The sequence below is a fragment of the Stegostoma tigrinum genome, chromosome 8 (assembly GCF_030684315.1).
Source record: "Stegostoma tigrinum isolate sSteTig4 chromosome 8, sSteTig4.hap1, whole genome shotgun sequence".
Taxonomy (NCBI): Eukaryota; Metazoa; Chordata; class Chondrichthyes; order Orectolobiformes; family Stegostomatidae; genus Stegostoma; species Stegostoma tigrinum.
Genome location: NC_081361.1, coordinates 45,453,394 through 45,475,979, shown reverse-complemented (window position 1 = coordinate 45,475,979; position 22,586 = coordinate 45,453,394). Strand labels below are relative to the sequence as shown.

The 22,586-nt window shown below is 41.3% G+C and overlaps 1 protein-coding gene across 1 annotated transcript in view; it reads right to left on the bottom strand.

Annotated features, from left to right (window-relative positions):
- LOC125456316 (laminin subunit gamma-1-like) overlaps positions 1–22,586 on the bottom strand; it is a 67,343-nt gene that overhangs the window by 3,589 nt on the left and 41,168 nt on the right. The window contains exons 13-21 of the mRNA XM_048539346.2: positions 20,296–20,452; positions 19,274–19,479; positions 16,212–16,288; positions 15,952–16,089; positions 12,504–12,648; positions 10,976–11,125; positions 8,633–8,747; positions 7,317–7,516; positions 3,355–3,513 (exon numbers count right to left, since the gene is read on the bottom strand). Of these exons, the coding sequence (XP_048395303.2) occupies positions 3,355–3,513; positions 7,317–7,516; positions 8,633–8,747; positions 10,976–11,125; positions 12,504–12,648; positions 15,952–16,089; positions 16,212–16,288; positions 19,274–19,479; positions 20,296–20,452 (1,347 nt within the window). The remainder of the gene's footprint in view (positions 1–3,354; positions 3,514–7,316; positions 7,517–8,632; positions 8,748–10,975; positions 11,126–12,503; positions 12,649–15,951; positions 16,090–16,211; positions 16,289–19,273; positions 19,480–20,295; positions 20,453–22,586) is intronic.

Here is a 22,586-nt window from a genome sequence, read left to right as displayed (position 1 = left end):
TGATGTCAGAAATAGGGAAAATGCTTGAGTTCAATATAAAAGAATTAATAGCTGACCGCTAGGAAAACTTTGGCAGAATCATTTCAAGTCAGCATGGATTTACAAAAGGGAAATAATGCTTGAAAATTCATTAGAAGTATTCTTTGAGAATGTAACTGGTGGAGTTGATGAAGACATGTGTGCATTTGGACTTCCAGAAGTCTTTTGACATTGTTTCATGTAAGAGATTAATGTGTAAAATTAAAGTGCAAGGAATTGGAGGTAGTTTATTGAGATGGATAGAAAAGCGGCCGGCAGACAGGAAACAAAGAGTAGGAGTAAATGGTTTTTTTGCCAAATGGCAGTCGATGACTAGTGGGGTGCCGTAAGGATCAGTGCTAGGACCCCAGCTATTCATAAAATATACTTGTGATTTAGATGAGGGAACTAAATGTAATATCTCCAATTTACAGATGGCACAAAGCCTGGTGACAGAATGAGCTGTGAAGAGGAGCAGAGATGCTTCAGTGTGATTTGGACAGGCTGAGTGAATGGGAAAAGCATGGCAGATGAAGTGAAATGTGATAGATTATTATTTGAATGTCTACAAATTGAGAGAGAGAAGTGTGCAACAAGACCTGAATGTCCTCATGCACAAGTTGCTGAAGTGACATATGAGGAAAGATTGAATTGTTTATGATTTTATTTGCTGGAATTCAGAAGGATAGGGGGGAATCTCATAAAAACATAAAATTCTAGAGAATTAGCTTGGTTAGAACCAGGATGTGTGTTCCTGATGGCAGGAGAGTCTACACAAGGCTTCAACAGTCGAAGGATCTAAGGTAAACAATTCAGAATTGAAATGAGGAGAAATTTCTTCACCTAGAGAGTGGTGGGGTTTGTGGACTTCATCATCACAGAAAGTGGTTGAGGCCAAAACATTGAATGTTTCTCAAGAAGAAGTTGGAAGCAACACTTGGAGATAAAGCTATTTAAAGATATGGGGGAGAAACAGGAGCCCACTAATGAGCAGGGTGCACACAGCAGGATTAAAGGGCCAAATGCCCTGCTCCAACTCTGATTTTCTATGTTTCTGTTTCTATGCTTCTACAGTGGGAAGGTTTTAGTGACTAAAACAGATATTTAGCCTGAATAGTTACGCAGGTGGTGAGGGTGAAAATGGTGCTAGAAGTATGATTCTGAAAATTCCCTCTAGCCCCACACCACCACACCCAGTCCCTGCCATTCTCACAAAGAAGAATGAGGATGGCTTGACATTAACACATTCATAGTACATGGAGTTCACTTTGACTGCTCATGTTAAACAGCGCTTCCCTCTACATCTGGTTTTTGCTGGTGGTGTGTGCAAAATATGACTTTTACACTTTAAATCTGATAGAAGAAGGTATAAAATTAATAAAGTCTTTAGAGGGATAGGGTGTCTCTTTCTCAGAAATAAGGTACCTCTATGATCCCAAAACACCTTTTGAAGAGGTCAAATGACCTTTGGGATTGTTAAAGGTCGTCATGAAATTATATAGAACTAGATAAATTTATTAAAACAATGGAGCTGTCAAAAGAGTTGTCAAGGCATTTAAAGCTCTAGTCCTTCAAATATTTGAAGAAACATCTTGATGTTTAAAAAAAAATGGTCATTGCTGTGTCACTCTACCAACGAAATAGGCTTGGGATTTTAGTCTTGCATGACAGATCTTACAATTATTACCCTGTGAATCTGCAGATTTATTGAAAACGTCAAATGCTTGTGAAGTCTTTGAAATGCAACGGTAAATACAGATATTTGTTTGTATACAGTATTAAGTATTTGAAGGAAGTTAATTCAAAAAGTTTTTTTTTATAAACTTAGCTTTTTTTTGAAGTAGTGAATTCACCAAAAGATACTGAGTACATTTAGTTAATCTCAAACTGGTCCATGACATCTGCCCATGTCTTGATATTGGATGGGTTGGGATGGAGGATGTGAAGGAAAAGGTAGTGTGTGAGGCGGCAGCATGGGGTGTTATAATTCAGCACTAAGTTGCTGTAGGAGTTGTAAAGGCCATGGGTTGGATAGCAAGGGCATAGGCTGGTTGGGGTAGTACAGGAGGCCATGAGGGGTGAGTGAAGTCATGATATGAACTGTTAACCTTGACTAATTGGCCTTTTAAAGGACTATATAAAGTTGTTCTTATTGTGATCTGTTATGTCAACATTTCAATGATTTTGGATAAAACTAAGATCTGGGAAGCGCTTGAAACTTCTGACATTGTTGCATTAAAAGTTATGTCTGATTGACATTTTAATAGGAATAAAGGAAAATAGCTCTTGTTTTTCAAAAGAATATTGGTTAATATGAGTTCTATTTTCTCTTAGCAAGGCCACATATGCTATTGTTAGCATATAACTCATTGGTTATTGTCTCATGTGTTATTGTACAAATGATGTATGGACATAACTTGGTATAGACATTATGTAGGGCCTTAGTGTGTGGGTGAGGTTATATGAGGAGTGAAGGCGGAGGATCTAACATATTGTAAAACAGCTAGAATGAAAACCAGAGCATCGAAGATATGCTAACAGTCCACCTCATCATTTGCCTGTCCTGTGATCTCCACTATGCTGGCTTCTGGATTGGTAGACCTGATGTCCTTTACCCGATAGCCATCTTCAGCCCAGATCAATACTTGTATATATTGTGTGTATTTTACCAAGAGACGTTTTTCACAACTTGAGTTACCCTCCCGGGTAGCCAAAATCTAGTACTATGACTGTAATCCACGAGGGGGAGCATTAAGAAGAAAGTCTTCAGCTTCAAAAGATAGATCAAGTAGGACTAACAGGATAACCAACATGTGCCACAATATAACAATAAGCAGGTAGAGCCAATTCCCTGCCCTTACTCTTCGATGACAGAAGTAAATTCTTTTATAGTTATTCTTACTTTCTGGTTTCGATTTTGATATCTTTGCTCCAGTAACTGCTATTCCAGAATGTTAATTTCTTTTATCTATCACACCTTGGTCTTTTCAGCAGGCTGGATACATAATTTGCATTCCTTGCTTTCACCAACTTCCAAAACCACTGCACTTCAGAACGAAGTATATATTTATACTTCCTGCAAAGCAAACCATTGCTTTTGCAATCCAATAATTTCCTTCTAATAGTTTGGTGCTAAAATAGGAAGACTTACATAGTTGTGAATGTTACATTGTCCTTTCCTGAAGTTACATATCTCCCTTTCTTTGGCAGAAACCAATGACTGCCCCACAAGTCAACAATTGGGCAGATTACGGTAAGTATATTTTTAGTGCTACCATTGAAAGAAAAACAAACCTTTCAGTAAATTAGAGTAAGTAGCACCGAAAAAGATCTCACCATCTCTGCCATTGCGGTATCTCCATGCACTGATCTCAGTTTGTTCTCCATGTCTGTCTGCACACGTCCTAGCTGCTCAAACACATCTTGCACGTCTCTATCCAGTAGTCCAACTTCAGTTAGTGTCATATCTGTGTCATCTAAAGATTTCACAGCCATCTGTTAAGAGAATTGGAACAAGAGCACAAGGTCATGCTGAAGTTCATGGTCAACATTAAGATGAGAGATGCTGTTGGACAAAAATTTATTCAGGCTGCAACAAGTGATAATATAAAGCACGGCGACCCATTCAATAGGGTTTTGCAGTGATAAATGATACTGTGCAGAAGAAATGAAAATTAATGCCTTATTACCGTTCACATTTGTAGCAGATATAATTGCTTTTTTTTACTCATTTTTCAAAAAATACAGCTGAATAAATATATGCTCAGGGAATAAACAGGAATTTAAAGATAAGTCACAGACAGAAATGGTTACATATTTTAAGGAGCATGATGGTTCTTGTCCTGCTTTAACCTTGGAACTGTCATCTATGAAATACAACTAGCTAAGATTGAGTAATGCAGATTGTAGGTTGGTTTGACATCCTGGAGTTTTGCCAGATTACTTTCAGTTGCAAGGGAGATATTAAAAGAAAATCCTGTCTGCTGAAGGAGGTGATTTATGCTGAGAAAGAACCACACAAGGCTCAGTGATGAGTATGGCAGTCAAATCGACTGTGAGGGATAGTTCCTTATGCTGTCTTCACCCAATATCCAACATGAAATTTTCTATCAGATTGAACTTGCCTTCCAGCAATTGAAGGATCAGAGATAGTGCTGTTGTAATGACAATCTCACTGGAACTGTAATCCAGATGTCCAGGATATTGGTTCAAATCTCACCACAGTGGGTCAGTTGGTGGAATTTATGTTCAACTATTAAATCTGGATTTTTTTCACTCTATGATGGGATATTGGCATTCCTGACAAAGAACCCTGGGATCTGTTGTAAATTCCCCAACTACCCTTGAACTTTCATACTACATTGCTGCGTTTGGAGTCATACCAAGCAGGAATGGCAACTTTGATTCTCTTAAGGACAGCAGAGTACCAGAGAGGTTTTTAAAGCAATCAAATCTTCTTGATGTTCCAGTTCTGAAGAAGATTCATACTGGACTCAAAACATTAACTCTGTTTCTCTCTCCACAGATGCTGCCAGACCTGATGAGTTTCTACAGCATTCTTTGTGGCTGACTCTAAGCTGCCCTCTGAAATAGCTCAGTAAACCACTGAGTTGTATCAAACTGTTACAAAGTCTGAAGAAAGGAATTAGATGGAATGGATACCCAGGCATTGACCTAGTCACTGGAAGTAACAACAGTAAATGCATCCCTGTCAACCCTGCAAAGTCTACCTTACCTCTCTCTAGGGGCTTGTGCCAAAATTGGGGAAGTTTCACACAAGTTAAACATGCCTCAACTTGACACAGGCATATTCCTAGATCATATCATAAGGACAATGTCGCAGACAACTCGGTCACAATGTTTGAGTATGTCCCATCCCACCAGTATATCAGACTCAGACACAATGGCATAGAGGTTGTTGATTTTCCCACTGACCTGTCTTGTTTTCATTGAAACGTTTCGTCACCATGCAAGGTAACATCATCAGTGAGGCCTCCAATGAAGCGATGTTGTTCTACTCCGCTGGTCTATTATGGCAAATGTCGTTTCTGTTTTTTGTTCTGTGTGGGTTCGTATGCAGAAATGACACTACTCACCATAACGGACCGGACAGTATAAACTCCAAATGGAGTAGAATAACATTGCTTCATCAGGGGCTCCACTGATGATGTCACCTAGCATGGTGATGAAACGTCTGAATGAAAACAGGTCAGCTCAGTGAACAAATCAACAACCTCACCCACAACCCGAGCTACAAATCTTTGCTAAAACCTTAAACAATGGTGTACCATTAGGAGAAAGTTGGCACAGGAGTCCTTGACATTGACTCTAAACATTATGAAATCTCATAACATCAGGTCAGACACGGACAAGAAAATCTCCGACTAAATTACCACTTAATGCCCCACCCTCCCACAGCCAATGAAAACGGTATACCTCCATGTTCAACATCAATTGGAAGAGGCACTGAGGATGAAAAGGGGACAGAACATACTCTGGTTGGGAGATTTCAATGTCCATAACATTCAAGTTGATGAACTTAATGCATTGCAGCAACTAAATGTCTCAAATTAGGTAAAAGTTCCAGATCAGATCTCCAAAGAGCAATCAAAATTCTGAAGAGCAAGAAATTTGGGATCAAAGCGACACCAGAAGCTCAGTGAAACCTATCAAAAATCATAGACCCATTGTACAAGACCTGGACTTCAGAGAATGTCCTGGATGATCAGAGGTGGGGAGTAATCACTAATCTGCCTAAGTCAGGAAACCTCAGCAACTTCAGCAACTGGAGAGGCGTAGCCCTGCTCTCAGCACCCGGCACGGTCTTCATCACTCTGCTACTCCACACATTGGAAGCCAAAGTAGATGGTTCCATTCCTGAAGAATAGGCAGCTTTCTGGAGGGGTTGGTCATGCTGTGAGCAGGTCTTTATGCTGAGAAACATCATGCAGAAGAGCCACTTGTTCATAAATTTAATGATTTCAAGAAGCCTTTTGATAGTATCCATTGGTATCACTCTGGTACGTCACAAGGCAGTGTTCAATTCTGGAGCACTCCATTAACACCTTCAAAGCCTTATACCATGAATCCAGCTGCTGCATCGAGGCCAGCAGTGGCACTATGCACATCATCACTTTAACACCATCATCAGAATACAGCAAGACCACATACTCTGAAATAGCAAGAGCTGCCGATGCTGGAGTCAGAGATAACACAGTGTGGAGCTGAAGGAGCACAGCAGGCCAGGCAGCATCAGCATACTGTATTGGTTTTTGATTTCATCATGAAGAAAACAATAGCCGGTGCTGATGTTGGCATCCCACGGCAATGGAGAGACCTGGATTTGACAGACAAAATGGCTTTGCTGTTGCAGAATCATGTGCGCAGCAAAACACAATCCCAGATCATGAGCAATGTCAAGGCTGGTCTCCTCACCTGCTGTGAGAAGACCAAGGTGAGGATGATTGGATGGTAACAAGGCACATCCCCCTCACTGCATTACCAATCGGTAACAGAAACCTGAGGGTGTCACTCACTTCCCCTCCTTGGAAGTAACCTCCTCAGGGAGGATAATGTACAGATTGATACAAATACAAGGTTCAGCCAAGAAGTATTAATCTCCCAGTGACTCCACAGGGTGTCATCCAGAAACAACAAAGCTGCCTCAAAGCTGTGACTCTCTAAGTCCATTGGAATACCAGCTGCAGCCTATGTCACTATGGCATGGAAGAGAAAGGTGCCACATGTGTGGGATGTCTCTCAACAGTGTTACCAGTACTAGAAGAGAAAAGGTGACAAATGAAGAAGTGTTAGAGAGGACGGGTCAGAGGCACTGACAGAAGTTGTAACAGAGAGATGACTGGGGCTGGGAGGATGTGAATCTTGTCTCCCAGACATATAGCCCTGCCAGAGTGGTAGTGGGATAGACGCTACCAGATAGGAAAAGAAGTATGGGCCTGGCAAAGAAAACCTGGCGAAGTGCATTCAGTGGAGATCTTCAAGAACAGAACACCATACCGAATGCAGCAAAAGCAACATTGAAATGATAAAACTAATGGCAGCTGGTGAAATGATTGGATGACTTTTGTAATCAATAGAATATTAAGTATTCCTTTTGCACTTCTGAAGATTTCCATGAAAGCTGGCAACAACCAAAAGGCTGAATAAGGAGTCAACCAATCATGGACTCAAGATGACACCAAGAAACAATAAGTCGCAAAGCAAATTGATGGCTAAATTTGCTAACTTTTGAATTCATGCTGCTTATAGAGTTGAAAATGAATTTCAACAAATTGTACCTTCAGAACATCAGCAGCAATAATATTTGCTTCGCTTGCTTTCCTCTTTGCCTCATTGGCAGTTGCTCCTGCATTTCCCAGTTGATTCTCAGCCTGGTTAGTTTTCGCATTGGCACCATCAATGGTCTTGATGATATCAGGTATTTTACTCAAAGCATTTTCGGCAGCTGTTTTATTGCTGATCACTCTTGTGTTAAAATCTGCAGTATCAAACCAAACAGTGTCTAATGAGATTGGAATAGTTCACATCATCACACTTAATAAGAACATAATTCAGATCTAATTCAATATTTTACTCAAACAAAAAGAGTCACTGAGTTCATTGAGATTAAATGCTCAATCTTCCCTCTGCTCATCTTGTTTTGTTTTGATAAATTACTTATTTCTGATTTATTTTCATGTATTGCGAGATTTAAGATGCTAGTTTTGGAGAATGGGACATTTTCCAAGCCATGCATCTAATGTCAGCATCAAGCGAACCCACACAATATGTGGCAAATGCCTGTCAGTAATGTATCTTCAGCCCAAATCTCAGACACTTCCCACCAAACATTTTGACTGCCCAGAATACCAATTATGTGAAATTACTGAAATTGCAGAATGGGAAAAAATAGCAGCCAAGAAAGACATTTAATCCATATTGCTACAAATGGAAGATAGCGTTGTGAGTATATGAGTAACAGAAACTATCAGATTGCAATAGCTTTCTCTTTTCCTTTCATTTGGAAAGTGTGGTCCACTTCACACCTGCTGACAGGCTTACACACTTTGGGGTCTGTTGGAGTATCAATTTCTATCCTTATTGTTCTCAATCTCAAACTTCCAAGACTGCTAGCCAAGAGGCAGTGACAGGGATTTTAACACAACACTATCTGTAAAGTGTGGGAGGGGAAGGTGTGTGAGGTTGTGGGGATGTGGTGGCCTCTTGAATTATATCTTTGGAATGAATTCTTCAACTACAGTCTAATCGGAAAATGTGTACAATTGTAGCTTAAGACAATTAGGTTTCTTGTTCTCTCAAGAATACTCAGGATTCTTTCTGGATTTGCTAATTTTTACACATACAATCAACGCTAACCATGATATTTATATTGTCATGAGCATAAGGCTTTTATATGCAGACAGTTGCATTTTGAATGGAGGCAAATCTGTTCTTTATATTTTGAGGCAACTAGGAAATAGCTTACAAGAGAAAAACATGGAATGATGGTTAATTAAATGGCTGACGTAAAACACACAGTAATCTTTTCATGTGGATGAAACAGTTGTTATCCAAATACAATTTTATTCTAAAATTATTAATGCCGGTTACATACCTCTTAAGTTAGCTAAGATACGATCAAATTGCTCCAATGCGGATGTGCCCTTTTTAACAGCATCTTCAGCCAGGTACTTAGCAGCATTTGCTCTGGCATGTAACAAGTCAGCAGACTACAGTGAGAAGAAATTTGTTAACTTTATACAGACAGTAAAAAGTAAACCATAAATTAAACTTATCTGCATGCTTGAGAGAGGATTAAGCTTCAGTAGATATCAAGGCAAAAGTACACAGCAGCAATGTGGAAATGAAGGACAGAGACTGGCAGGAAGGGGGAAACAAGAATAAACCTGAGATAAGAGCAGACTAGCTGTTACAATGATATCAAAAAGACAAAACTAGAGGTTTTGCATCTGAATGTGCACGTCATTCTTGACAAATTAAATTAATTCATAATGCATATTGAGACTAATAAATATGATCCAATGTGGCCGCATGATGATAAGCATTAGATCCTGAATGTTGAGAGTTATATGATAATGATCAAGGTTAGGAAGCCAGGTCATGGTTGGGGAGGAGAGCTCAGTTAATTACGGGTAGTATTGGTGCAAAAGTTACAGATGGACTTGGTTCAGGAGAACGTGATATAAAATTGGTTTGTGCAATCTAACAGGGCTAAACAGGGCAGATGCAGGAAAGAAATTCCCAACGACAGTGAAGTCCAGAACAGTTTAAGGTTACAGGCTAAACCATTTAGGACTGAGATGAGGAGACATTTCTTCACCCAGAGAGTAGTGAGCCTGTGGAATTCACTACTACAGAAAGCGGCCAAGACCAAAACATTGTATGATTTCAAGAAGGAGTTGTATATCACATCCGGGGTTAAAGGGATCAAAGGGTAAGGGGAAAAGCAGGAACCATCCATTAGTTGGATGATCAGTCATTATCATAATGAATGGCAAAACAAAAGGCCCAAATCATCTCCTCCTGCTCCTGTTTGTTTTGTTTTATGTGAAGATGAGGAACAGTAAGGAAAAGAAGAGGCAAGTGGTTATGGTCTACAAACCGCTTAACAGTAAGCACTCATCTGAGTGAATTCTACATCCAAGTTGACAGGGAGAAAAGTGAGTCTAAGACTAGTATTTAAATGTAGACAAAGTCAATTATGTGGGCATGAAAGCTCAGCTAGGTGAAGTGAACTGGAATGCTAGGTTAGGGGATAGATCAATTCATTAGCAGTAGTGTAATGGTAATGTCCATAGACTAGCAATCCAGAATTCCAGGCTAATATTCTGGGAAAATGGTTTTGAATCCCATCATATTAAACAGTGAAATTTCATTCAATAAACATCTGGAATAAAAGACTAGCCTCATGATGACAATTGTTGTAAAAGCCCATCTGGTTCACTAAAGTCCTTTAGGGTTGTAAATCTACCACACTTACCTAGCTTGGCCTACACAAGGAGGAGTGGCACCGCTAATTAAGGATTGGTGTAATAGTTTGAGATGAGCTTGGCCCAGGAGATCAGGGCGCGCAATTGTTTTGGTGAAGATGAGGAATAGTAGTGGAAAGATATCATTAGTGGGTGTGATCCGCAATCCTGCTATCGATATAGGATGAAGTTTGTGAGAAGAAATGTTGGGTGCTTGTGATAAATGGACTGCAATGTGGTTGACTCTAAACTACAATAAATTCTGGCTAAGGCAGCAAAACTACATCCATGGATGAATAAAGAACCAGAAATATATGTTGGGGATTTGGGCTTGGTGATCAATATGATCTGAGATCTATCATTAATGTCAATGATCCACTGCCCTCTGCATCCACATTTTGCCTATCAGGTTCCAAGAGCTTTAAGCAGGAGTGAAAACTTACGAGCTACACCCTTTAATATTCCATATTTCAGTTCTATAATTGCCAGGCACATGCAGAAATGGGGCATTCAGTATAACCATTGCAACAAGTTTGATTGAATAAAACTATAGCTGGTGTGAGAAACTGCCAACGGCTTGAGTTTCCAAAGGTAACCTGAGAGTCAAACAGAGATTTAGTTCTAATCTTTTATCGTGGCTATTCTAACAGAAGACTTACCGCTGTTTAAATGGAATATTTTATTGTTTCAATGTCAATAGCTCATGACCTGCAAGAATATTATTACTTCAATTTACCTCATGAACATGAACACACTATTAACAGCTTTTGTACCTTTAATCCCGGTGAGGGAAACCAGCTGTACAGCCAAGCACAGGTTTTATCACAATATTATCTCATACAGAACAGCACAACCTTTATTTTTTGAACAGTGACATAGTTCTCTGATCAGAGTGAGCAATAATCACACATTAAGCAATCTTCCAGAGTAAATGCTTTCACTTAACAGAGTTGTGGTGAAGAGCTTACCCTTTGCTCTATTTCTCCATTGTCTAAAATTTTCCTGACGTCTCTCTGGAAGTCCATCACATTATTCTTCAATCTTTCATATAATTCAAGTTTTCCATTCAGCTCAAGACCAATGGCACTTTCTTTGAGTTGGAGTTCATTTACTTCAGCCTGAGGGGTATAAACAGATATAAACTTTGCACTTTGATTGCACCAGCAAACCTCAGAATGTTCATTATTATACATCTAAACGTCATCTCTAGCTGTTCTGTAGTTATCCCCAATTTCACAACTACCCTTCGGTCATCTAGGCTCACCTCACAAAGCAAGACAAGATGGACAGGATGAAAGAATCTCATAGAATCCCAACAGTGTGGAAGCAAGCCATTTGGCCCATCAAGTCCACTCTGCCCCTCTAAACAGCATCCCACCAATCCCTGTAATTCCCAAGACTAATCCACCTAGCCTGCACAGAAGAAACCCACAAAGACACAAGGAGAATGTGCAAACTCCACACAGATGTTCACCCAAGGGTGAAATTGAACCCAGGTCCCTGGCACTGTGAGGCAGCAGTGCTGTCCACTGAATGTTTACCACATTTTTGTAGTTACTTGGAAATACAAGGTTTCAATATACACTGAGGTTGTATGAGACATTGGTGAGGCTCTAGCGAGTTGAGAAGATTTGTAGCTCAGGTTGAGGTTCCGGATGTGAGTTTGCTCGCTGAGCTGGAAGGTTAGTTTTCAGACGTTTCGTCACCATTCTAGGCAACATCATCAGTGAGCCTCCGACGAAGCGCTGGTGTTATGTCCCGCTTTCTATTCATCTGGTTAGGTTTCCTTGGGTTGGTGATGTCATTTCCTGCATTGATGATGCCATTTCCTGTTCTTTTTCTCAGGGGATGGTAGATTGGCTCCAAATCAATGTGTTTGTTGATGGAGTTCCGGTTAGAATGCCATGCTTCTAGAAATTCCTAGAAGCATGGCATTCCAACCGGAACTCCATCAACAAACACATTGATTTGGAACCAATCTATCATCCCCTGAGAAGAAGAACAGGAAATGACATCACCAACCCAAGGAAACCTAACCAGATAAATAGAAAGCGGGACATAACACCAGCGCTTCGTCGGAGGCTCACTGATGATGTTACCTAGAATGGTGACGAAATGTCTGAAAACTAAACCTTCCAGCTCAGCGAGCAAACTCACATCCATTAGTGAGGCTCCTTTGGGAGTACTGCGTGCACTGACCTAATGAGCTATTTCAATAATAACAGAGACCCAAGAGCCCCCATCTTAGTTCTATGTAAGGAATTAAGTTCACAATCATAGTTGACGAATGACTATGTAATTATCATAGAGAAATTATGGATATTTATTTTCATTTGCCTTCCAGTATCTACCCTATTGCTTCCAAAGTTAATTGGTACCTCTTTTGTTTGAGATTAAATGTTTCACCAGTTTAAGCGGCCACATAAAATCATAGAACTAATTCTCAGGATCAATCACCTCCCACTTCCAATAAACAGACTTGCAAATATTACTTACCTCAAGGACGTCTATATCAATTGTAGGGAGGTTGTTCAGTTCATTGTAAATCCGCTGAGCCCTCTCACTAACTTTCTGCGCTTTCGCGGTTATTCGGTTTGCTTGTTCATCCAGTTCATCTGCCAGGTCACTGATTTGTTTAGACCTAACAAAACAAAATTTCTTACAGTCATGCTAATAAAATGTACACGCAGTGGAGCTTAATTATATCTTTATACAAAGCATTGCCCCATTAAATAGCCTACTAATACATTAATTTAAATTACACTATTTCTTGGATGATTTAATGAGACAGCTTTCCTTTTCTTGGTTGCATTAGACTTGTCTTCACTCTTATACTTAGACCTTACTGTGTCATATTGTGTTACATCTTGAACTCTATTCACCATCTGCAAATTTTCCAAAGTGGATCGAGGCTGTCTCCATTGCCAGACAAATGTACAACTGCACTGTTTATAGTACTTTTGCCGATAGAGAAACAATTGCAGCTGCTCCTTCCTTAACAATGTTAAATAATTGGCACATTGCTTTATGGTTCCACATGGATTAGAAGACAGCATGGAATACTTAACAGAATAATCAACACATGTTCCATTGGTGATGAACAACATTCAACATATCAGAGTTAAAAAATCAAGCATATGCTGCTCGTCTCAGTTCTATGTGTTTGGACTAGAACCGATTACTGCATTGTAAGTGCCTTGCTCTTCTTACTATCCACAAACAGAACTGTCCTGGCAGACCCAAAGTTTCAGCATGCTCCTGTTTTGTGCTCCTATATCTTATGTTCATATGAGCTTATTTCTTCCTATCAGGACTCTCTTTAATCATCTCTTCTTAAATCACGCAAGGATGTCTGTATCAATTATATTCATGAACCTTTGGTGCTTTATGATGATCTACAAATGTCAGCTTTCTGGGCATTGTCACTTCCTCTTGACTATAGATGTACAATCCCTCTACACATCCGCTCCCCATCAGGACGGTCTGAAGGCTGTCTGCTTCTTCCTTGAAAAGAGGCCTGCACAGTCTCTACCCACCTCCTTCACCTTGTTGGATTCATTCTCACTTTGAACAACTTCTCCTTAAAGTCATCTAATTTTCTCCAAGTCAAACGCGTCACAACGGGCATCGATCCACAGGGTCCCCAGTTATGCCTGTCTCTTTGTGGCGTATTTGTTGTTCAGATCCTACTTGGGTTCCCACCTACAATGCTTTCCCTGATACATCGATGATGTCTTTAAAACCACTTCCTGCTCTCATCTAGAATTGGAAAAATTAATCAGTTTTACTTTCAATCTCCATCCTTCTCTCACCTTCACCTGGTCCATCTCTGACTCTTCCCTTCCTGCCTTTGACTTCACTGTTTCCATTTCTGGCGATAGGTTGTTCCCTGATACTATTACAAAGCCTACTGACTCCCACATTTATCACATGCTGCTTCCCGCAAGGATTCCGTTCCATTCTCCCTGTTTCTCCATCTCTGTCATACCTGTTCTGATGTTTCCACCTTCCATTGCCTTTTTCCTCAACGGGGGATTACCCCTCCCATTGAGGTTGATAGGGCCTTCAGCTGCTGCTGACCCATTTCCCACACGTCTGCTCTCAGCCCTTCCCAGAACAAGGATAGTGTTCCCCTTGTCCTCACTTTTCACTCCACAGTCTCGTAGTCAAAGGATCATTGTGCACCATTTCACCACCTCCAGCAGATGTGACCACCAAACACATAGAACATGGAACAGTACAGAACAATACAGCACAGTACAGGCCCTTCGGCCCTCAATGTTATACTAACCTATTATCCTACTAAGATCAAACTAACCTGCATACTCTACACTTTACTAACATCTTCCCCTCCTCTCCACTGTCAGCATTCTTCAAGGGCTGTTCTCTCTGTAACACACTGGTCCACACCCCAATTGCTCCTAATGCTTCCTCGCTATCCCCAGGGCACCTTCCTATGAAATTGAAGAAGGAGTATCATTACCCATTCACCTCTTCCCTCCTTGCTGCCCAGGACACCAAACACTTTTTCCCCTTCACTTTGAATTCTACAGCGGCCATTCCATCTGGGACACTCTGGCCTAGTGCTCTATCACTCCTAGCACTCACTCGGATACCCATGGCACCTTCGTATGCATTCACAGAAGGTGTAACACTTGCCCATTCACATCCTCCCTGCATGCTGTCCAAACACACTTCCCAGGTGAAGCAATATTTCACTTGTACATCTTTCAATCTAGTCTACTGCATTCACTGCTCACAATGCAGTCTCCTTCACAGTGGTGTTGCCAAACTTAGACAGGGCGACCACTTTGTGGAGCATCTCCACTCTGTCTGTGGGAATGGCCCTAACTTTCCAGTTCCTTGCAGTTTCAATAAAAATCTTGCACTCATACTGATATTTCTGTCCTGGGTCAGCTACAATGTTCCAATGAAGCATGACATAAGCTCACTTGATTTTCTGCTTGAACACTTGCATCCTCGAGGTCTCAATATTGAATGCCTTAACCTCAGAGCCTGGCCACATGACATCTGTTATCTATTTTTCCTATATTCTCTTCCCATTCATTCAATTCACCCTCTTAATTTGTTTGTGTCTTTTTTACTTTGCTGCCAATAGAGAAAAAATGGTTTCTCCCTTTCACTCCTTAATTTATTTCCGTTTTACATCTCTTTTCTCTTCCACCCCCATTAATAACCATTTTGTCTTTTGCACTGGGCTCCCACACTATCTGTTCCCTTTGCCCCTCCTCTGCCTCTGTCAAATATATCAAAAAATAATTTTCCAACACTTTTCAGTTCTAAAAAAGTCATGTTGAACTTGAAACATTAACTCTTTATCGCAACACCTTCTGGTCATGAACCATTTTAACTCCCCCTCCCACTCCCTGGGTGACACGTCCATCCTGAGCCTCCTCCAGTGTCACAATGACACCACCCATAAACTGGAGGAGCAGCGCCTCATATTCCGCCTCGGGAGCTTACAGCCCGATAGCCTAAACGTGGATTTTGCTAGTTTCAAAATCTCCCCAACCCCGGCCTCATCCCACGACCAACTCGCCCTCTCATCTCCATCTCCTTGACCTGACACAACCTGCCCATCTTCTCTCCCATCTATCCACCCATCCCACTTCACTGATCAACCCCCACCACTCCCTACTTGCACTCACCTATTACCATCCCACCTACCCCAGCCCCAACCGTCCTCTCTCCATTTATTCCGGAGCTCCCCTCCCCCTCCCCCATTTCTAATGAATGGTCCCAATCCGAAATGTCAACTTCCCTGCTCCTCTGTTGCTGCCTGGCTTGCAGTGTTCTTCCAGCTCCACACTGTATTATTCCTGACTCCAGCATCTGCAGTTCTTGCTACCTCTCTATTAAACAAGCATTCAGTATTCAAATTAGTGTCCTTAAATGTTTCACATCAAAATTCAGTCTCACTTACTGCTGATTTAGCAGGTTGATGGACTCCATGGTTTTCTGATCATCTTTGATTACCTGGGTAATTAATTCAAGGGCTTCAAACGCTGACTGGTTGGCAGTTCTGCTGAACTGTTCTATGTCATCTGCATCTCTTACATGCCTGAATAAAACAAAGCAAGTGTGAAAACGTTCTTAACTTTTCCATGCTATGATGCTGTGAGATGAAATAAGAATCAGAGAAGTGCTGGAGGGCAGCTTGCAAATAAAAGAAACCACTCTTACTTATCTGCCAGTCTTCGAGCCTCATCTGCTAGAGCCACCAGGTTGTGGCCACCAACAGGACCCGTAGGTAAAGATGGCTGCAAGAAATAACATTGCACATATTTAGTCTGGAAACTAGCTCTCATTTATCCAAACATTTAAAGTTAACAAAACAAAATTCTCTTCTTTCCAAAAAATGCTGAACTATGCTTTCACTGGGAGCAAGCAATCCTTTGTTTCTCCGATAAGCCAATGTTCATTCCTCTTAAACACATTTTCCTGCAGGCTTCCTTCTGTATTAATAAGAATGAAATCCATTCATTCTCTGAAGCTAATCCAGTGCTACATGAGTTAATGATGACAACAGGCTAGCTGACATCAGCAAATTCAGTATAGAACCGGCCTTAAATTTGTTTACAGTCTTGGTATGTGTGACACAGTTTCACAGTAAGCAGTGCAGCATTTCACGTGAAGCTGTGTGTGACTCTTTGACATGTGTTTAGGGGAAGCAGTCTGCAGCATTGTCACATAATTTGATGTCACGTCTCCACAATTTGAGACTGGATTTTACAACCTTGGGGTTGGGGATAGAACGGCTTGCATCTCACAGCTCCTAACCCAACAGCCCCCACCAGAGGAACGTTCACCTGGATACAGGACTTTTAAAAGCCAGCACCAGCGATGAACAGTCTAAACAGACTGAGGATCAGACTCCGAGACAATGGGAACTGCAGATGCTGGAGAATCCGAGATTACAAAGTGTGGAGCTGGATGAACACAGCAGGCCAAGCAGCATCTCGGGAGCATAAAAGCTGATGTTTCGGGCCTAGACCCTTCATCAGAGAGGGGGATGGGGAAAGGATTCTGGAATAAATAGGGAGAGAGGGCGAGGCGGACCGAAGATGGAGAGAAAAGAAGATAGGTGGAGAGGAGAAAATAGGTGGGGAGGTAGGGAGGGGAGAGGTCAGTCCGGGGAAGAAGGACAGGTCAAGGAGGTGGGATGAGGTTAGTAGGTAGGAAATGGAGGTGCGGCTTGGGGTGGGAGGAGGGGATGGGTGAGAGGAAGAACAGGTTAGGGAGGCAGGGATGAACTGGGTTGGTTTTGGGATGCAGTGGGGGAAGGGCAGATTTTGAAGCTTGTGAAGTCAACATTGATACCATTGGGCTGCAGGGTTCCCAAGCGGAATATGAGTTGCTGTTCCTGCAACCTTCGGGTGGCATCATTGTGGCACTGCAGGAGGTCCATGATGGACATGTCGTCTGAGGAATGGGAGGGGGAGTTAAAATGGTTCACGACTGGGAGGTGTAGTTGTTTATTGCGAACCGAGCAGAGGTGTTCTGCAAAGCGGTCCCCAAGCCTCCGCTTGGTTTCCCCAATGTAGAGGAAGCCACACTGGGTACAGTGGATACAGTATACAACATTGGCAGATGTGCAGGTGAACATCTGCTTGATATGGAAGGTCATCTTGGGGCCTGGGATGGGGGTGAGGGTGGGGGGGGTGAGGGAAGAGGTGTGGGGGCAAGTGTAGCACTTGCTGCGGTTGCAGGGGAAGGTCCCAGGTGTGTTGGGGTTGGAGGGGAGTGTGGAGCGGAGAAGGGAGTCACGGAGAGAGTGGTCTCTCCATTTGGCAGACAAAGGTGGGGATGGAAAAATGTCTTGGGTGGTGGGGTCAGATTGTAGATGGCGTAAGTGTCAGAGGATGATGCGTAGTATCCGGAGGTTGGTGGGGTGGTGTGTGAGGACGAGGGGGATCCTCTGGGGGCGGTTGTGGCGGGGGCGGGGTGTGAGGGATGTGTTGCGGGACATGTGGGAGACGTGGTCAAGGGCGTTCTCGACCACTGCAGGGGGAAAGTTGCGGTCCTTGAAGAACTTGGACATCTGGGATGTGCGGGAGTGGAATGCCTCATCCTGGGAGCAGATGCAGCGGAGGCGAAGGAATTGGGAATAGGGGATGGAATTTTTGCAGGAGGGTGGGTGGGATGAGGTATATTCTAGGTAGCTGTGGGAGTTGGTGGGCTTGAAATGGACATCAGTTTCTAGCTGGTTGTTCTGCACCTACACAGGCCCTAAAGCCCACCTCTTCCTCCGTTACATTGATGACTGTAACGGCGCCACCTCTTGCTCCCCGGAGGAGCTCGAACAGTTCATCCACTTCACCAACACTTCCAATCTCAACCTCAAGTTCACCTGAGCCATCTCCAACACATCCTTCACCTTCCTGGACCTCTCAGTCTCCATCTCAGGTAAGATGGAGATGATCTGACCCTTCAGGACTGTTGGCCAATCAGATTGGCAGGCACACTTACAGTCTCAGCAATGCCAGTTCACAGTAGTGGGAGCGAGCAGTGCCGCAAAGAAAATCATGCCATCTACACCCATGTAAGTCCCAAGCAGGGATGGCACCTCGGGAGGGGAGCAGGAGGTTTGAGCAACAGGGTTAAAGCCAGAAAGGGAGGTACAAAGTGAGTTAAAATCATAGCGGAAAGCACTTCTAATGATCAGAGGCAACTCCCCAGCTCTCAGCAGATGTAATCCCTTCCCTCCCTGCTTTTTCAACAATCATAATTGGGCAATATTTGACTACTTGAGGCCTTTGTATTTAGTGGGTGCCTTACAGGTCTCATCTACATGATGAAGGGAGGTTGGGTATCTGGTGGGCTATCTACCTGATCTATTTTATATGCGCTCCTTCTGAGCACACACACTGCATGGGAACAGAATATCTAGCTATGCACTAACACTCAAATGGCTCAACATGATATGAATTTCAAACATAATTCTTCCATTAAGATTCCATCATAATATAAAACAGTGCAATACCTACAGGCTATGACATTTATGAAATTATATCTCATTCACAGACTGTGTAATAACTAGCATGCCTCACACATTTACCATTGGTATAATGTTCATTAATTATTAGAATTTTAAAATGCCAGGACTGCCCTGGATCTTTCACTACATTGACAAAATTTGTGTCCTTACTGTTGTTCTTTCTATTTTATAAACATGTAGGCTCCTAATTCAGTTTTTAACCTTCAAATTAAAGAAAAAGTGCTCATTTTGACTCATGAGGGCTTACCATTCGGGTCAGTTCTGTCCTGCTTTCCTGGATCTTTGTCCTGACATTGCTGAGCAACTTCTCTGTGTTCCGAATGCGATCTTCATACAATACTGTCAACCTCCGAGTCTCATCAACAGATTTCCCTATATTGTTCAGGCGACTTGTCTCAACACCCAACTTCTTGTTAAGATTTTTCAATTGGTCGAGATTGTTTTCATCATCCACTGTAAAAAGAATTTGATCTTTACTGCTGCGGCCAAATGTTGTTCATTCTTGAGTTTATCTTCTAAAGATCTTCCCATTTCATTTCTTTCTGGTAACTCTAATAGCTCATCTTATTTCCTTTTTCTATCTAGACAAAGAGATCCCTGACGCGATTCGTCTCACATTAGTTGCTCTGAACTTATAAGAGTGTCGTAAGATCACAGCAGCCTGTGAATTCAGCCAGTGAGTACAAGCTGGGTACAACCATACTGGAAAAATGATAGATGTTAAGTGGGTATCAGGATTGGGCTTGGCTGTATTATGTCTTATGGCAAACTAGCTTAGTGAATCTACCAAGGATAAGCTGCTTGAGGCCAACTAATGATTATGAGCACACAAAAATGACTAAAGAAACATCATGCCTCTGTGCTTACTATTCTCTAGCACCACAAACTCCATCACACAGTGATGGTATCTCCAGGGAAAGGCGATTTGTAAAAAAAAACTTTGTTAATAAGGTGAAGCAAAATAAAAACTACCTCCGTGCTAGCTTAAGCTAAAGAAGGATCCAGAGAATTACTCCCGCAAAGTAAGAATCCAAGATGTATTTTCATAAGAAAGTTGACTTGCATTTTCATATATGGCTACAAGGAGATTTGACAGTGCCCTGGAGCAAGTAACTTTTCAATCAAAGAAATCCATTTAGATTGGGATCAAGAAGGGAAAACATAAGGAGACCAAATGATAATGAAGGGGGGGGGAAATTGCTTTATGCTTGTATTTTATTCTAAAAATCTTACAACCTTTAAAGACACCAAGCAAAAATAAGAACTTACTTTCTGTTTTTTTAGCATCAGTTATCATTCTGTTGAGGACTACTGATGTTTTCTTCAATCTTTCATCAAAGTCCTTGTCATTCGATGGATTCCCATTTGTCTTCACTTTTGAAATTAGAATTTCCAGATCTCTAACCACATTCTTATGTTTCATTACCTGAGCAGCAGGAAAAAAAACATAAAAAGCATTTAGTAAGAAACCAAAGAAAAATTCCAACAATCTTCTTAGTATCCAAAATTACAAATCACTAAAACTGAGGTAAAGCTTTCATAATTGTTCTAAACCTCTGAAGGGATGAATGAATGAATGAGTATTTATTGTCATGTGCATTCTACAGTAAAATACAATAAAAAGTTTCCATCGTTGCCATAACCTGGTACCATTTTAATAGTTTAAGAAGAAGAGAAAATGGAAAGACATAGTTTAAATAGAAATCCATCAGTGGGCGAGTTCTGAGCTGGTTTGGAACCATCACTGTCTGAAAAGCAAAAGTAGCCTTAGCCTCAAAGAACCCTAGCCGGTTCTCTCATTAGGGAGAGATGACCAGTGATGAATTTAACCTGAGGGTCATCACACTTCAAGCACAGTGGTGGGACTGCGGAGGTAGGGCCTTCATAGTGACCTCAGCCAATATGAAAATCGCACCCTATCTATTGGCATCACTTCTGCACTCCTAACCAACATGCCTGGGAGGATAATACCAGAGAGAGTTCAGCAATAGCTTTAAGAGGGCTGGCTTCTCATAATATCAGTAGCTGTGAGGGTAGGAAGAGCTGGAGTAATTGTTTAAGGATGAATTGCAGACATTCCATAATCCAGTTCAAGCCCTTTTTGATTTAATGTATCTTCAACTTCAATTCTAAGGGTTGTTTGCATGCCTTCATTTGAAATCTCCAATTTTTGCTGCCTCTAAGTTATAAGGAATTTGCAAACAAGTATAGGAAGAACACAGATAGCATTTTGTTAGAAATAGTAAGATTTTTTTGAAAGTCTCAAATACAAATCACTTTCAATGCACTGTTTTGTAGAGCAATATGGATCATATGCTAACAAAAAATAGCTAACAAGCTCTCCGAGATTTGCCATTTAAACTTCATCTGTGAAATGTTCAAATAAATTGAGGGTGATAAAGTAGGTTGGTTACGCAATCTGAAAGCCTGTACTTTATTTCTCATGAATGGCCTGATAATATATGAATGATTAAGATAATCGATGGAGTGAGAGGGGATAGTTCCCTGTGTTCCTTTGTAAATTGTTTCCTCTGAGACCACAAGAAATGCAAATTCCAAACTTCCAGTTTAGTAATTGAGATTTCACATGTTAATGTTATCATCTTTTCTTTACAAAACCTGTTTCTATCATCTCCTTGTATTTTTCAATTCTTTAATTTCAAAAATATACTTTATACATAGAAAATTCTTTGTATACATACAGTGACACAAAAGCAGACATGTTGGTTTGGGATGCAGAATTGATGCCAACAGAGAAGGTATAATTTTCATATTGGCTGATGTCACTTTGAGGGGTCTACCTCCTCAATCCCACCCCTGTGCTTGAAGTGCCTTCATTTGAAACCTTATATAGCATACTTCCTCAAGTAAGGTGACTGCCAATGTTTAGAATGTGATAATGATGACACCTTTTCAAATAAGCAATACAGTGTCATTTCCTGGAAATATATATTAAAGGGTTCAGAGTGTACTTGTCCTAAAAGCTATAATGAAAAGTAACAAGCAATTCGGAATGCAAGCAGTATGTTGGCATTCATCTCAAGGGGATTTCAGTGCAGTTAATGAAGGTATCCTGCAGTTCTGTAGAGACTTAGTGAGACCCCACTGATGCACTATATCCTTATCAAAGGAAGGATATACTTAACCATAAAGTTTAATGGAGAATCACCAGATTAATCCCTGGGATGGGGAGAATGTCTGATGAGGAGACATTGTTGAAACTGATCCTATATTCTGTAGAGTTTCCAGGAGTGATAGATGATTTCATTGAACCTTAAAAAACTCTTACAGGACATGGCAGGGTAGACATGGGTAGATCGTAGCTGTGTTCCCCCTGACTGGTGACTCTAAAACCAAGGCATAATCTCAAGGTGAAGGGTAGATCTTTGAGAATTGAGATGAGGAGGGATTCCTTCATTAAGAGAATGGAGGATCTGGAATATTCTTCCCCAGAGAACTGTGGCGCATCCATCACTGAGCATGTTAAATACAGAAATCATAGATTTCTGGAGATTATTGACATAAAGGGGTAAGGAATTGGCATTGAGATAGATGATCAG